General features: G+C 40.7%; 1 protein-coding gene and 1 non-coding gene across 3 annotated transcripts in view; one reads left to right on the top strand and one right to left on the bottom strand.

Annotated features, from left to right (window-relative positions):
* Positions 1-3,673: 3,673 nt before the first annotated feature.
* Positions 3,674-3,745, bottom strand: TRNAE-UUC. Its single transcript has one exon. It is a non-coding gene; the product is annotated as a tRNA-Glu (tRNA).
* Positions 3,746-4,197: 452 nt separating this feature from the next.
* Positions 4,198-15,997, top strand: part of WBP4 (WW domain binding protein 4) — a 22,995-nt gene continuing 11,195 nt past the window's right edge. Inside the window, exons 1-7 of one of the 2 annotated variants that reach the window (XM_011942971.1) lie at positions 4,198-4,565; positions 5,518-5,590; positions 7,874-7,936; positions 8,022-8,145; positions 11,395-11,571; positions 14,337-14,383; positions 15,586-15,661. In XM_011942971.1, the coding sequence (XP_011798361.1) occupies positions 4,564-4,565; positions 5,518-5,590; positions 7,874-7,936; positions 8,022-8,145; positions 11,395-11,571; positions 14,337-14,383; positions 15,586-15,661 (562 nt within the window). In that variant the 5' untranslated portion in view covers positions 4,198-4,563. The remainder of the gene's footprint in view (positions 4,566-5,517; positions 5,591-7,873; positions 7,937-8,021; positions 8,146-11,394; positions 11,572-14,336; positions 14,384-15,585; positions 15,662-15,997) is intronic. The other variant, XM_011942972.1, reaches the window with a different exon arrangement.

Below are 15,997 nucleotides of genomic sequence, written 5' to 3'. Positions count from 1 at the left end.
TTTTTAAGAGACAAGGTCTTCGGTTCTTGCTCTCTCACCTGGAGTGTAGTGGTGTCATCACAGCTCACTGCAGCCTTGAATTCCTGGGCTCAATGGATCCTCCCACCTTAGGCTTGCAAGTAGCTAGGACTACAGGCATGTGGCATCACACCTGGCTAATTTTTTTACATTTTATTTTTGTAGAGACAGGCTCTTGTTAAGTTGTTCAGGCTCTCTCACTTTTTTCTTTTTTTTTTTTCCCCTGAGGTGGAGTCTCGCTCTCGCTCTGTCTCCAAGGCTGGAGTGCAGTGGCATGATCCTGAGATCCTGGCTTATTGCAATCTCTGCCTCCAGGGCTCAAGCGATCTTCCCACCTCGGCCTCCTGAATAGCTGATACAGGTGCAGCGTGTGCCACGACGCCCGGCTAATTTTTTTGTATTTTTGGTAGAGATGTGATTTCACCATGTTGATCTGCCTGCCTCAGCATCCCAAAGTGCTAGGATTACAGGCACGAGCCACCACATCCTGCCTCTTTCGTATATCTTCTAATTACACCTAAGAGTAGCAAATATTAAAGAGGTTGTTTGGGTAAATCAATAGCACTCAGTGTCACTAATTTATGGCCCAAGAGAGCACTCCTAAAATATGCCTGCCAATGGCACAAGTATAAGAATGAATCTTCACAAATTGATCACCTAGCCTTAACCAATTTAAGATATATGTCTTACTGACAGTAACGAGCAGCTGTCTTCCAATACCAAGGTCACTTTCAACAAAGCAAGACAGATCATTCTCATACTTTAAACCTAGACTTCATTCCTATAAAGTGAATTCTAATTAACTGATTGCTTTTCTCCATTCTATTAATTACAAATTAATATTCAACTCCTAAACATAAAATCTACGGACACAAAACAGTCTACGTTTCTTTGTTCCTTGAATCTTTTAAAACAAGAATTTTTCACATGCCACTGCTATCTTTGGATTTTCCAAGAGACAGAAATGGTTTAAAAATTTTTTGTGACATAAAATGTCACTCCTTGATAAAAGAAGCTGTTACCTACTCAAAATTTTATCAAGTTAAAATTCCTTTCTACATTCCCAGCTTGATCTCCCATGGCTCTCCCTGCAGGCACTCTGTGCTCCTGCCAAACCGACTACTTGCCAGCCTCATACTTGTTCCCCCTACCTGAGTTTTATGATTCACATTCCCCAACAGGAGAAATCCAACCAGTTCTTCAAGGTCCACTCTCCTCTCTAGGTCTCTTCTCCAGTCCTCTCCCTAGAGCAGAACTGATTCCTCACCTGTTACTCCAGTAGCACTTCTACAACGCAGACGTTGCCTTACCACATTCTATGTAATGCACAACTACACGAAAGATAAATCCGTGTTTTATACAGAGATGACCCAACTACTTCCTTTGTGTTCGCTCCCAGGTATACAGTACAACTATTTGCAATTACCGAGTGCACAGTTGAAAATAACATCCATTTTAGCACCATTTGGTACAATGTTGTAAACTCATTCAAAATGCAAGGTCAATGCCTGGCATGGTGGCTCACGCCTGTAATCCTAGCACCTAGCACTTTGAGAGGCCGAGGCGGGTGGATCACCTGAGGTCAGGGGTTCGAGACCAGCCTGGCTAACATGGTGAAACACTGTCTCTACTCAAAATACAAAAATTAGTCGTGCGTGGTGGCGGGTGCCTGTAGTCCCAGCTACTTCGGAGGCTGAGGCACAAGAATAGCTTGAATCTGGGAGGCGGAGGTTGCAGTGAGCTGAGATGGCGCCAATGCACGCCAGCCTGGGTTACAGAGGGAGACCTTGACTCAAAAAATATATATAGGCCGGGCGCGGTGGCTCACTCCTATAATCCCAACACTTTGGGAGGCCGAGGGAGACTGTCTCAAAAAAAAAAAAAAAAAGGTCAAAACTTAAGGCCTCTCTGGGGACAATTAAGGCAGAGTTATCCAAGTTATCTTTCCTTCTTTTCAAATTTTCAACTACTATATAATTCTTTAGTAACTGCTTCTTAATGACACACTATTACTTATTTAAATGAAGCTTCCACTTTCATTATCTATTCAAGAATCACTCAACAATTCTTGTAACTGTATTTAAAATTTGTGATATGTGTTATCAAAAATGTATGGCTCTAAAGCCAGAGAACAGAGAAGGTGAAAAGTCTCATTACACAGCTAATCACAGAAACCAAAATATTATTCGATTCAGTATTCTATCCACTAGCTAACATGAAGAACCCGAACATCAGTAAATTCAAAAGCATCTGGTGGTGCTTGGTGTGTAGCAAACACACAAATATTTGAATTAATGAAGATGATTTAAAATACTTAGACTTTTTCTTTTTTTTTTTTTAACAAGGTAAGCCTAACTAATCCTTAATCACGCAGATCACAGTAACAAATTTACTGTGCATTTAAAGCTACAAAATAGTCCGGGAACACACATACTAACAACCAAAAACATCTGCTCTCAGTAATGGCACTGACCAGAAACCCATCCACAAGAGTCACTTTTTCCTTTTTCGTTTGTTCCCAGAGGCCCAGTAGACTAAACATTATAGCTGACCCTATTTTCTAATTTCAGCTTGCATTTAAGATAACGCTTTTGTTTCATTTACAGCTCACATGAGGCTGACACAGCTGCCCCTTCTTTGTAATAAACACAGGGCTTCTATATTTAAAAATACAGTGAAACGTTGTTTTAACGTCCCCTCCCCAGTCTCCAGCCAATTTTCTCTTTCTCAAGCCCCATCTCCACCCCAAGATGTGTTGTTGTTGTTGTTGTTGTTGTTTTTAATCAAGTTTTTTTTTTTTAAATCAACGGCGCTCAAAATGTTAGACCCTTTAGAAAGCCGATTTACTTATTTAAAGCCATCTCATCATAGTGGTATTTTTCTTCTCCATAGCTCGTGGTGTTTATAAAGGGAAAGAAAAAAGATTCTCGTTCCCAAAGGCCTTTTTTCGAGGGTACTTTCCGTGACCGCGACAAGCACCCCTAACGTCAAGTTGGGACACCTCGCGGGCCAGCCTCATGCTTGCACGGGCGCCGCGGGTGGAGACGCGAGCGCACACGCGGCGGAAAGGGGCTCCGGGCGGCTGCGCTGCCGGGAAAGCGCGCCCCCCGGGAGGGCGCGGAAAGCACAGTGTGTTCCGTGGGGCCTGGTAAATACCCTGTGGCCAGAGGACCACTAGAGGTATCGCCCGGGCGCGGGCTCCGCGGCGCCCAGGGCAGGGGGGCCAGCTCGTCCCGCATCGGAAGAGTCGCAAGGGCGGCCGAACAGGCTGTGGGCCGGAGGGGGGCGCTGGGAGGAGATAACGCAAGGCCAGAGTTAATCATCACCTCCCGGGCGTCTGGAAAACTACGGGCCAGAGGGGCGGGGAACAGCCCCGGGGAAAGTGAAACTCCCTCAGGGTCCACCAGCCCCGCGAGCCGGAGGCGGGAGGGAGAAGGACCCGGAGCGCACTCGCTTCTCCAGCAGGCACGGTGGGGCACTGGCCGCTCCAAAAGCCGCAGCCCAGCTCCTGGCGCCACCTAACTACAGTAATGCTCGTTTTCTATAAACTCACACAGGGGGACAAGAAAGGAACCAGAACACAAGATTTAACAAGTGAGCCCTCCAAACTGATAGTTTAAAAAAGAGAAAAGGGGGAGGGAAAAAACCCGCAGCTTTCCCATACCGGGAGTCGAACCCGGGCCGCCTGGGTGAAAACCAGGAATCCTAACCGCTAGACCATATGGGAAGTGCTGCTCTAAGAAACTGCCGTGACCCACCTGACAAACGTAAGCGCCTCTGCCTCCTTCGCCGCACAGCTCGCCACCGCCGTCGCCGCCGCCGCCCACGCGCTCCCCGAGCTAGGGAACAAGCCCAGTCCGAGCGCGCGGGCGTCGCGGGGGAAAGGAGGGGCGGGGCGGGGCCGGTCCGCCTCAAGAGCAAAGTTTGAGGCGAAGCCTAGCGACTCGCGGCCCCGGACCCCGCAGTTTCACCTCCTTTTTTAAACTCCGCCAGAGGACCCCGACCCACAGATCCCGGTTGCTCTGCTGGTCAAAGTGCCTGCGGACTAGTTGGCAAAGTTGAGAGCGGCGACTTCTCTGGGAACAGCTGTTTGCGTTCGGGGCGGAGGCGGCGCCCGAGCTCCTTGGCCTGGAGCCAGCGAGTCTAGAAGGAGGGTGGAGGTTCTGGGTCCCAGGGTAGGACACAGAGACGGCGGGATGGCGCAGGGATTTGAGGTTTGAGATCCTGTCCTTCAGCTCTGGTCCCGTCGCGCTTTTGCCCCTTGCCGGTGACCTCAACCCCTTTATACCGACCCCACCTCTTTGGAGCCGGGAGTACCGCCCCTGTCGGGGGAGGGGAGAGGAGGCGATTTCGAACGCGGATTGGATCGTCTGGGCACCCGTAGTTGGGAACGGCGGAACGCTGGTCCCGCGGACTGAGGAAGGTATCTGGGTAGGAGGGAGGTTTGGGTGGGCCTCGGGCGGCTGGAAGAGCCCGACTCGTCCCGCTGAGAAAGCGCGAGTCTGAGTGGAACCCCGGACGACTTGCAGAGCGGCTGGCGCAGTCATGTGAGTTGGGTCTCAGGCCCTGAACAACGAGGTGGTGTTTCTCTGGGCGGCCCCTTCTCGCCTGGGTCTTCCCCTCCTCTCCTCCCGCCCTTCGGCCGGGGGCGTGACGGATGCGTCCTTAACTCGCTCGGGACCGGCCCCAGACCTGCAGGGCCGGTTCTCAGGGCGGGGTAGAAATGTTACCCCGCCGAGCGCCGTGGGGTGTGGGGCACGGGCTCTTGGGGGAGACCGGCGGCCGGTTCAGGGGGCGGGTTGGACGGCCGCGGGTGAAGCGACGCAGTGCTCTCTCCACGACGCTGTCGGGGGTCGCACGCGCCCCTTTGGGCTCCGAAGCCCCTGAACCCTAGTGTATTGTGAAACTAGGGCTGGGCTGCGGCCTCCCCCGCCCACTGGAAGCGGCCAGCCCTGGATAGCGTAATGATTTTTTTTTTTTGGTTGGCCGTCTACGAAGTCCCACGGCTTTTCCAATTCTCTCTTGCTTTGAGGCTCAAGAACAGTTTGTTTTAACTGATAGTCTCGGAGGAACTGCAGTCTTCCCCCAGAGTAGTCTTGTATGTTGTTCTTTTGGTGGGAATAACTTGATTTAAGGCAAACTTTATGAGTTTCCTCAGGTCTCCATTACATCAACCTCCCCCAAAGCCAGAAAGGATAAATGTTGTCTAAGATGTTCCTTAGTTTTTCGTAACGATGACGGTAACAAGTGAGGAATTTTTGAAAGCCATCTTATTGAAGGGAGTTTTGTAGTGAATTAGGTACAGACTTTTCCTGCTCTGCTGGGAACAGAATTTCGATTGACTGCTCCAACCAGATAAACAATAAAAAAGGGCTATATATAACAATACAAGATTCAGTAGCAGGGGCATGTATTTCAAAAGTTAAAAAATGTAAAGCATGCAAAATTTTACCTTTTTAAGGTTTACATGAGCTTAGCCTTGTTTTCTCCCTTTTTCAGGGCGGACTACTGGAAGTCACAGCCAAAGAAATTCTGTGATTACTGCAAGTGCTGGATAGCAGACAATAGGCCTGTATGATAATTTCGCTATTAGAGATTCTAATAATAATTGTGTTGAATGAAGTGCTTTTTTATGTAAACTCAGTTTACAAAGCACTTTTATGCACATTGCTCTTGCATTTTAAAAACATCAAAAGATTTCTGTTTTCTCAGTCCCTTATGAAAGCTGTGAGCCTTTTTCCTTTTCGTCAACCTAACTTTGATTATGTATTAAGTGAAATTATTTCTCTGTGACCTTTTGGGAAATGGGCAATGAGTAGGTCATCTCATTCTTGTTTATGAAGCACCTACATTATAACGATGGTGTTCATAATACTGTCATACACAAAGTATTGTGGAAAGCCTTTAAAATATAAAAGCAACATTTTAGTTTTTCTTGTGTATTTTCTGCTGTAGAAATAATCAAGTGTATTTAATGCAGAGTTGTATATCTTTAGATGCTTAAATTTGAAAGAACACAATTATTCGCTTTCTCATGAAACAAAGTAACAACTCTGTTAGGTATGTTGTTAGTCTATCTCATAGTTGAGATCCAGTGTTGAAGATGTAAAGCAAAAAGCACACCACTGATTTTTCTCCCCTCTTGCGTGTCAAAATACTATGTACATACCACATAAACACTAGGGTATCTGTTAAATGTATTTTATGTTGATACCCTTTTTACTTGGCAAAGTTGGATGCACAGAGAATAGTAGTCTCATATTTTAATGCTGTGGATTTCTTCTGTAGACATTTACTGTTATCTGCAAGGTGTTTAGGATTTGGATTTTTTTTGATGTTTTGGTCTTTTTGGATAGTTGCTAAAGTTCTTGACTCTTATTTTATGTAGGCTGTCGTTATAAATAAATACCATGAATTTTTAAAATCACACAAATCACTTAAAGTCTCTCTTTCTTGGAGGTACCTAGGCTGTAAAATGAATTTTGTGAATTATCTAGAGTAAGTAATCCCTTCCAGTGTAGTCTGTCTTCATCTTCTTGAATTGGTAATACACATTGATTTAAACTTTAATTAGTAACAAAATTAATTTAATTTTGAATGGTCCTTTAATATTGTATTCTTTGTGTAGTGTAATCAACCTTAGGAAACCCAATGTATGAGAAACAGGATTATCTGCTTTACAAAGTCACACTTTAAAGATGAATTCACGGTAGTATTTTAGAATAGCTCAGTTAATGCATCATATAAGATTTGATTGACAGAACTTATTTTGCAGAGCTTGCCAGGAATTTCTTACTGCATTTAACTAGAAACTTGTAATTTAGGGAGCATTTCTGATTGTTTAAATAGATAATTGCACTCACTCACCCGCCCCTGTCCCCAGTCATCCAGTTGCCATCAGTCCCCATAGGTTATCTTTTTTTTTTCATTTTCTTGCCTATCCTTCCATTGTTTCTACATGCATGTAGACACAAGTTCTTCTTCCAGCATACATAAAAGATAATGTACTGTATATATTGTTCTGAACTGTAGTTTTTAAAAATTGAACAGTATGTAACTGGAGCTCTCTGTATCCATACATGAAGAGCTGCTTTTTCTCTGTTACAGTAGCCTATGAGAATGTACCATAGTTTAGCCAGTCAGTCCCCTAGAGATGGATATTGTATTGTTATTGCAAACAGTGCTGCAGTCATTAAGCTTGTATATATCATGATTTTGTACATGTGCAGGTATATCTATAGAAAAAATTACCAGAAATAAAATTGCTATGTCAAAGGGTAAATGTATTTGTAGTCTTGATAGATGTTGCCAAATTATCTTCCATAGAAGTTGTACATTTTGAACCATTACCACATTGTATAAAAGCGTTTGCTTATAATTTAGGAGGAATCTTAAAATATGTACTTTTCTCCTAATTTTGAGGAATAAAGCAATAAAATAATTGTTCTCTATGTCCCTCCTTGTGACAAATACAGCAATAAAATTCTAAAGGCTTTTGATGTTGAAAGTTGTTTAAAAATCTTTTGGCTTCATGTCGTGTTTGAGTCCTCATTACAGTCATAGTCACTAGATTAGTCATCAAGGGTACCTTGTATTTTTCTCCATTAATAAGGTCACCATGGTTTATTTTAAGAACCAGAGGAAACCTAGTCAGAGGACATAATAATAAAACAATGTAGTTCCCTAGCATCATTTGATTCAAAGGGCCAGTTTGCATTAAATGAATGTTTTCATCTTTTCTGCCATTCATTTTAATTTTAATTTTCTCATGTTTATGAGAAAATTGTTTGTTTACTATGAATTTTATGATGTTCATGTAGTTTTCTTTTGTATTTTCTCTTTTTTCATTTTCAAGAGTGTTGAATTTCATGAAAGAGGAAAGAATCATAAGGAAAATGTGGCAAAAAGGATCAGTGAGGTAATTTAGATTGTTTCTTTGCTAATTTTTCTATGCAAATGTCAGTCCTTTATCTCGCTTTCACTGTTATGTATGTCTTACATAGATTAAACAGAAAAGCCTGGATAAGGCAAAGGAAGAAGAAAAGGCATCAAAGGAGTTTGCTGCAATGGAGGCAGCTGCCCTGAAAGCATACCAAGAGGATTTGAAAAGGCTTGGCTTAGAATCAGGTAAAAAAAAAAAAAAAAAAGCAGCCAGCATGTTTTAAAAGTAACATCAGAGATCATGCTAAGTAAGCTTTGATTGTTTCCATAAAGAGGTTATAAACTCAGTATACTCTCAGTGCTTTTATTATGCATCATAGCCCTGTTTAGACTATGGAAGTTTGTTCATGCCCTTTTGTTGTACTTTTAATGTTTTATCTTTTAACACCTTCATTCATAGCAGCCATACTACTTTTGTAATCCTAGCTCTATCCTAGGTAAGTGGTTCATTTCAGAGACACTTTGAGGTTTTTAGGTATTCTAGTTATTTGGCTAAAAGACATTATGCATTTAAAAAGAGGCCCTGCATTATAATTACAATTCACTGTGTCCATATGGTGAAAATTATGAGTCTTGTATATTTATATGGGTGATTATGTAATGAATTAACCTTTTGTGGACAATTTGCAGATTTTACTACTAGAAGGCAGATATTTACTACTAGAAGGAAGTTCCAGGTGAAAGACATTATTTAACTAGACTGTGTCTATCGTGTCATTGAATTTAGGCTTTAAACTGGGAAGGTTTTGTGAATAATTCTTCCATATCACATCCATTTTCCTTAAGCCAAGCATATAGCAGATCTCAGTTGATCTTACGTACTGGTTGCAATCATCAACATGTGATGGTATTCCTCTAATAAAAACAGCTTTCAATTAAGGTTTTAAGCAGAGTACCAGTTAAGTTAATTGGCATTGTGTTCATTAAAGTTGTAGCCAGACTTTAAAAATGTTATCCTGGACATTAGTAATTAAAAGGTGGGAAAGTTGTTTGGTTACTTGAGGATAAAGCCATGTGTTCATTTTGAAAGGAAAAAGGATTTAGGCATTTCTGGAGAATTAGGAGTAGGTGAAAGTCCAACTATTATCAGTTATATGCATTGAGAGATTCCATTATGCTGCCCTTTGAGCAAATAAATTTTACCATTTTATATTTAAATGGATTTTTCCTATTAAATATTATCATTGCCTTGTTTTTCCAAATAGGATATATATTCCTTTAAACATACAAAAATGCAGTACAAAGAAAAGAGGTTTTGAAAACTCACTAACTGTTAAGATTTTTTGCAGACCTCTTCTTTAAATCTTTTTTTAAATTACATATTTTGTGCTGTGGTCTATTTGCTGGTTTTATTTTTTCTCTCAATGATATATCAAATGTATCTTTTCTTTTAAATAATTAGGGAGATATATCATTTTTATATGGTAGTTAGGAGCAGACTTTGGAGTCAGACAATTTTCTCTTGCTAGTTATAATTTTAGATTATTAAAACTAAGTGACATTATGGTATAAATTGCTTATTATGTGACCACACATAACAAATGTTGAATAAATGGTAGCCACTGTTATTTTGTCTCTGTACTATAATTTATTTAATCGTTTCCTAGTTAACATTTAGGTTGCTTAGCGTTTTTCACTAAGATGCATTAAAAGCATCTTATATGCATGTATCTTTTTACACTTACTTGTCTCTGTAGGTTCAGTTTCTAGAAGTTACATTACAGTATCAAAGTGTAAATATATTTTATATTGATAGTTAATACCACATTGTCTCCAGAAATGGACTGATTTACATTTTCACTAGAACAAAAATAAGTTTATTAACCTGTTTTAGGAGTAACTAGCCAATCCTTTGGAAAGTAAAGACATTAAAAACTATTTTTCTCTCTTTTTTTTTGAAGACAGGTCTCGCTCTGTCACCTGGCTGGAGTGCAGTGGCACAATCATGGCTCACTGTAGCCTTGACCTCCCCGGCTTCAGTGGTCCTTCCACCTCAGCTCGCCACCAGTCCCAGCTAATTTTTGGTGGAGACAGGGTCTTGCCATGTTGCCCAGGCTGATCTGGAACTCCTGGCCTCAAGCAATCCACCTGCCTGGCCTTCCCAAAGTTCTGGGATTACAAGTGTGAGCCACTGTCCCCACCAAAACTACCTATTATTTCAAACCAATGTAAATACCTGATCCATCAAACTAATACTAGATTTGGTCATTCTTTTTGGTACTTACCGATCTTCTGCAAAACAACAGAAAAACATTTCTTTGAATATTAGCAAAAATAAATGTTAATTGGCTGGGTGCTGTGGTTCATGCCTGTAATCCCAGCAGTTTAGGAAGCCAGAGTGGGAGGATTGCTTGACCCCAGGAGTTCAGGACCAACCTAGCAAGATGGTGAGACCCCACCTCTACTACGATATAAAAATAAAAAATTAACTGGGCGTGGTGGTACGCACCTGTAGTCCCAGCTACTTGGGATGCTAAAGTGGGAAGATTGCTTGAGCTGAAGAGTTCAAGGCTACTATTGTGGGCTTTGATTGCGCCACTGCACTCCAGCCTGGACAACATAAGAAAAAAAAGTAAAAGTTATCTGAATTGTCTTTGTAATTGTTGTCCATTTTTCTATTAGAATGTTTGATTCGTAAAGGATCTTTGTTAGGAATATTAACCCTTTGCTATATTTATTGTAAATATTTTTTCATTTGTTTTTTTTTTTTATTTTTGTCATACAGAATATCTTAATTTTTAAGTAGTCAAATTTAACATTATTTTACTTTGTGTTCTTTTTGTAACTATCTTTGACCTAGTATTTAATAAAAAAGGGGGAAGAGAGCAGGGAGTGGGAAACAGCTTTGCTTTTTTCCCAAATAATTAACCAGTTAATCTAAAAACTTTCTTTTTAAACATGGTTTCTTTATTTCCATTTTTTTTTTTTTATTTTTATAGATTTAGGGGGATCAAGTGCAGATTTCTCATATGCATATATTGCATAGTGATGGAATCTGGACTTTTAGTATACCCATCGCCCGAATAGTGAACATTCTACCCAATAGGTAATTTGAAAACCTCTTTTTTTTAATGATCTGTCTTTTATCCTCTTGATATGAAATACCAGCCAACCTGAAGTTGGCCCTGTATCTGGACTATTCTGTTTCAATTATGTGCTTGCCTATTTCTATGTCAGTTCCACACTGCTGGCTGTATTTTTAACCCATAGTTTTAGAATAAGTTTTAATAACTGGTAGAACTAAATTCTCCTTTTTCTTTTTATTACAGTTTTCCTGCCCTTACATGTTTATTTTTCCGAATGAACTTTATAATAATGTGTCAAGTTCTCAAAAGAATCTTAGGTTTTGATTGAAATAACGTTAATGTTTTATGCCGACAACAATAAAAAATAGTAGTTAACTATGGCTGCTTTACCCTTCTCTCATCTCTTTAGAAATTTTGGAGCCAAGCGTAACACCAGTAACCAGCACTATCCCACCCACCTCTACATCAAATCAACAGAAAGAAAAGAAAGAAAAGAAGAAGAAAAAAAAAGATCCTTCAAAGGGCAGATGGGTAGAAGGCATAACCTCTGAGGGTTACCATTACTATTATGATCTTATCTCAGGAGGTAAGTCATTTAGGCATAAAACTGGTAAAGAACAGTGTCACTAGTAGAATAGAACAATTTATTTTATGTTAGGATTTGTATCTAATATTGGAACATTTTTCATTTTTGCCCCAAAGGTAAGAAAACTATGTGCCCTTTAAAAAGGTACCCTTCCCATAGTGACTAAGTGTCATACTTAGTCAAAGCCTTTAATAATGACTTTCTTACAAATAAACTATAGCTTTATATTTTCTCGATAGTAACTTTTGTAAGTATAAACTACATAGAAATAAAGAACTTTGCATAGAAATAAGGAATTTGAAATCCACTTCACAAATTATAGGGGTACTTGAAATAAAATATTCTACAGTAGAGATTTTCTTTTGGGAGCCAGTAACTGATTTCTTTTTTCTATAGCTGCCTTGGTTGATTTGATATTGTTACTGAAAAATGGCATTGTGTATTTTATTGGAAACTGATAACCCAACAGAAAAATACTCAGTGCCAAGGCCAGGTGTGGTGACTCATGCCTGTGATCCTAGCACTTTGTGGGGCCGAGGTGGGTGGATCACTTGAGGTCAGGAGTTCAAGACCAGCCTGACCAACATGGTGAAACCCCGTCTCTACTAAAAATACAAAATTAGGCCAGGCGCAGTGGCTCACGCCTGTAATCCCAGCACTTTGGGAGGCTGAGATGGGTGAATCACGAGGTCAGGAGATCGAGACCATCCTGGCTAACATGGTGAAACCCTATCTCTACTAAAGATACAAAAAATTAGCCGGGCGTGGTGGCAGGCACCTGTAGGCCCACCTACATGGGAGACTGAGGCAGGAAAATGGCGTAAACCTGGGAGGCGGTGCTTGCAGTGAGCCGAGATTGGGCCACTGAACCCAGGAGGCGGAGCTTGCAGTGAGCGGAGATTGGGCCACTGTACTCCATCCACAGGGCGAGACTCCCTCTCAAAAAAAAAAAAAAAAAAATTAGCCGAGCGTGATGGTGCATGCCTGTAATCCCAGATACTTGGGAGGCTGAGGGAGGAGAATCGATTGAACCCGGGAGGTGGAGGTTGCAATGAGTCGAATTCACACCATTTCACTCCTGTCTGGGCAAGAAGAGCGAAAGTCCATCTCAAAAAAAGAAAGAAAGAAAGAAAAGAAAAAAAAATACACAGTGTCATTTTACAGTAACAATATCAAAACCATCTTTTTGTTTTTCCTAAAAACTAAATGTATTTGGGGTTTTTACTCCATATATATTTTGGAATAAGTTAATACACTTACTCTACATTTATGTAGCATCTTACTCTCCAGAGTCATAAAATTTAGCGACAGAAACAAGCTTGATACAAGGAGGAATTTTAAAGTGCCGTAATAGAAGTGTAATTAAGATTATATGGGAACTCATAATAATGTTGAATTCATTGTGATTATGTAGCTTTGAGAGATCATCATAGGAATTACTTTAGAGCTGATCTCTAAATTAAGATAAGGACGTCAGGAATGATGCCTTACTCACCATTTTATCCCTAGCACCTAACTTAGTGCCTGGCATAGTGCAGACACTCTGTATTTTGATTAAAGAAGACTTCAGTAGATTATTAACAGGTACAGAATCCAGACAGAACAATATGAACCCCAAAAAAAGGTTTGAAAGTACTGGGAAATAGTGGTCGAGGTAAAACATGCAGTTCTTTGAAGACATCTTAGTAGAGTTAGACTGGAAGGTAAACTGGGGCCATATTATGGAGGGCTGAGAGAATGATGGCGCCATTTACTTAGATATGAGATACAGGAACCAAAAATAAGTTTAATGGGGATAATAATGAATTAGATATGTTGGATATGTTGAATTTGAGGTACCTACAGAATATTCATATGACAACTTTTGGTAGGTGATTGATGGTTACGGTGTGGAGTTGAGCAAAATTGAGTCAGGGGATGTAGATAATATGTTAACCTTTAGGAGTATATGAGATCACAAGCAGAGAGAATAGAGCAAGAAGTAAAGAAGGTGAGTGTTACATATATTAAAGGAATGGATAGAAGAAAAGCCAGCAAAAGAAGGTTAAGAATGCTAGGAAGGTAGGAAATAAGGTCAGAGAGTTAATCATGAAGAAATCCTTGGGCTAGCAATCTTACTGTAATGACTATTATCATTAGGATCATAATTACCTTTGGACTATGTCGGAATATTAATCTGTTAGAGTTTGCACTGAGCTTTAAGTGACATGCATGTTGTAGTTTAGCAATGAAGATACCATAAATGATGATGTACTAGCTATTAGAAGTCTTTGTCAAATTCCCTTGGAAACTATTCTTTCTTTTCTCCCTTCAATGTTTATTGCTTGCTTCTTTTTTTCAAATGCTACTTTGTATTCTCTTCCTCTCCATGATACATGTTTTTAATTTCTGCGTACTAGTTGTTCCTCTTCTGAGTCATTACTCAATTTATCTCTCAATCTCCCTTGCCCCAAGATATCAAAAGACCTTTGAAACTTATCAAACCTAAATTCTATGAAACCTTTATGAGAAGCCCTGCCTGGCTCTAAAATTCCTGTGGAAGTTCCAGTAACTTCTAATCCCTTGTTCTGTCCTTTCTTCTTGGTTACATAGCATTCACATAGATTCTCTGTACTGGGGTGTATTCTGTTTTATTTTTCAAATATGTTTTAAACTGTAGACTTGTAGTGTTTTGTACATAATGACTATAAGTTTTGTCCAAATTTTTTGGAAAGTATTTTTTTAAAGCAAAAACATTTTATAAATGCAATATATTTTGCTTTAAGCATCTCAGTGGGAGAAACCTGAAGGATTTCAAGGAAACTTAAAAAAGGTAACTGAAGCATATTAATAGTGTTTTTGTTTTATTCTTTAAAGTGATTGGTTTCTTGGGGTTTTGTAGAGGTTTGTTAAGCAACTTTACTTACAAATACTCCACTCCCTCCACCCCGAAACTGTGTCCTTTTTTTTTCCCATAATGCTTTTGTTAGAAGGTTGAATGGAGATGAAATAGTGATTATCTGGCCAGGCGCAGTGGCTCACGCCTGTAGTCCCAGCACTTTGGGAGGCTGAGGCAGGTGGATCACTAGATCAGGAGTTAAAGACCAGCCTGGCCAAGATGGTGAAACCCCATCTCTACTAAAAACTACAAAAAAATTAGCCAGGCACGGTGGCAGGTGCCTGTAATCCCAGCTATTCAAGAGGCTGAGGCAGGGGAATCGCTTGGACCCGGGGCGGCAGAGGTTACAGATCTCACCACTGCACTCCAGCCTGGATAACAAAGTAAGACTCTGCCTCAAAAAAAAAAAAGTACTGATATCTATCCAAAAACAGCATTCAGGGCAAATATTAGTTGGTTTGCAGTCAGTTGCCATTCACATGTCACTGTCCATTTGGAAAGAACTGTTCCTGGCTTTCAAAGGTGAGACATTCACTTCTCCAAAGTTGGTTCATTATTAGCAAAAACCAAGCTTCCTGGCCATGGTTAGTACTACCATCCCTAATACCCAGGTACAATAGTCAGTTCTTGCATTGCTATAAAGAAACACTTCTGAAACTAGGTAATTTATCAAGAAAAGAGGTTTAATTGACTCACAGTTTGCAGGCTATACAGGAGGCATGGTGGCATGAGCTTCTGCAGAGGCTTCAGGAAACTTAAATTAAATCATAGCAGAAGGCTAAGGGAAAACAGTCATATCTTACGTGGCCAGACCAAGGGAGCGAGGGGTTAGCCGGGAGGTGCCACACACTTTCCAATGACCAGATCTCAGGGGAACTTGCTCACTGTTTCGACAGCAGCACCAAAGGTGGATAGTGTTGAAACCATGAGAAACCACCCCCGTGATGCAGTCATCTCCCACAAGGCCCCATCTCCAACATGGAGGATTACAATTCTATATGAGATTTGGGTGGGGATGCAGATCGAGATATCACCAGGTGTCAGGAGGAGAGGCAAGGGTGGCTGACTCTTGAGTTATTCAATAGAAAGTCATCGTGGTTATCCTCAGTTTATGCTGGGTTTTTTCCTCCTATTAGACAGCAGTGAAGACCGTTTGGGTAGAAGGTTTAAGTGAAGATGGTTTTACCTATTATTATAATACAGAAACAGGAGGTAAGTATTACCTTTGATTATCTTAAGTATTTAAAATTGTACCTGGAACTGCTTATTGGCCTGCTGATTAATCATCTGAACTTGGAAATTTTAGTATATGATAAACATATTTGTATAGCAAGCATAAGTTATTTTTTGTAAATTAAAAACAATACAGTAGAAAAGCAAAAAGATTTCTATTCATGGCCAGGCGCGGTGGCTCAAGCCTGTAATCCCAGCACTTTGGGAGGCTGAGACGGGTGGATCACGAGGTCAGGAGATCGAGACCATCCTGGTCTACACGGTGAAACCCCGTCTCTACTAAAAAATACAAAAAAATAGCCGGGCGAGATGGCG

Source organism: Colobus angolensis, unplaced genomic scaffold (genome assembly GCF_000951035.1).
Source record: "Colobus angolensis palliatus isolate OR3802 unplaced genomic scaffold, Cang.pa_1.0 Scaffold214, whole genome shotgun sequence".
In the NCBI taxonomy this organism is placed as follows: Eukaryota; Metazoa; Chordata; class Mammalia; order Primates; family Cercopithecidae; genus Colobus; species Colobus angolensis.
Note: the sequence above shows the minus strand (reverse complement) of the source record. Positions and strands in the feature narration are given on the sequence as shown.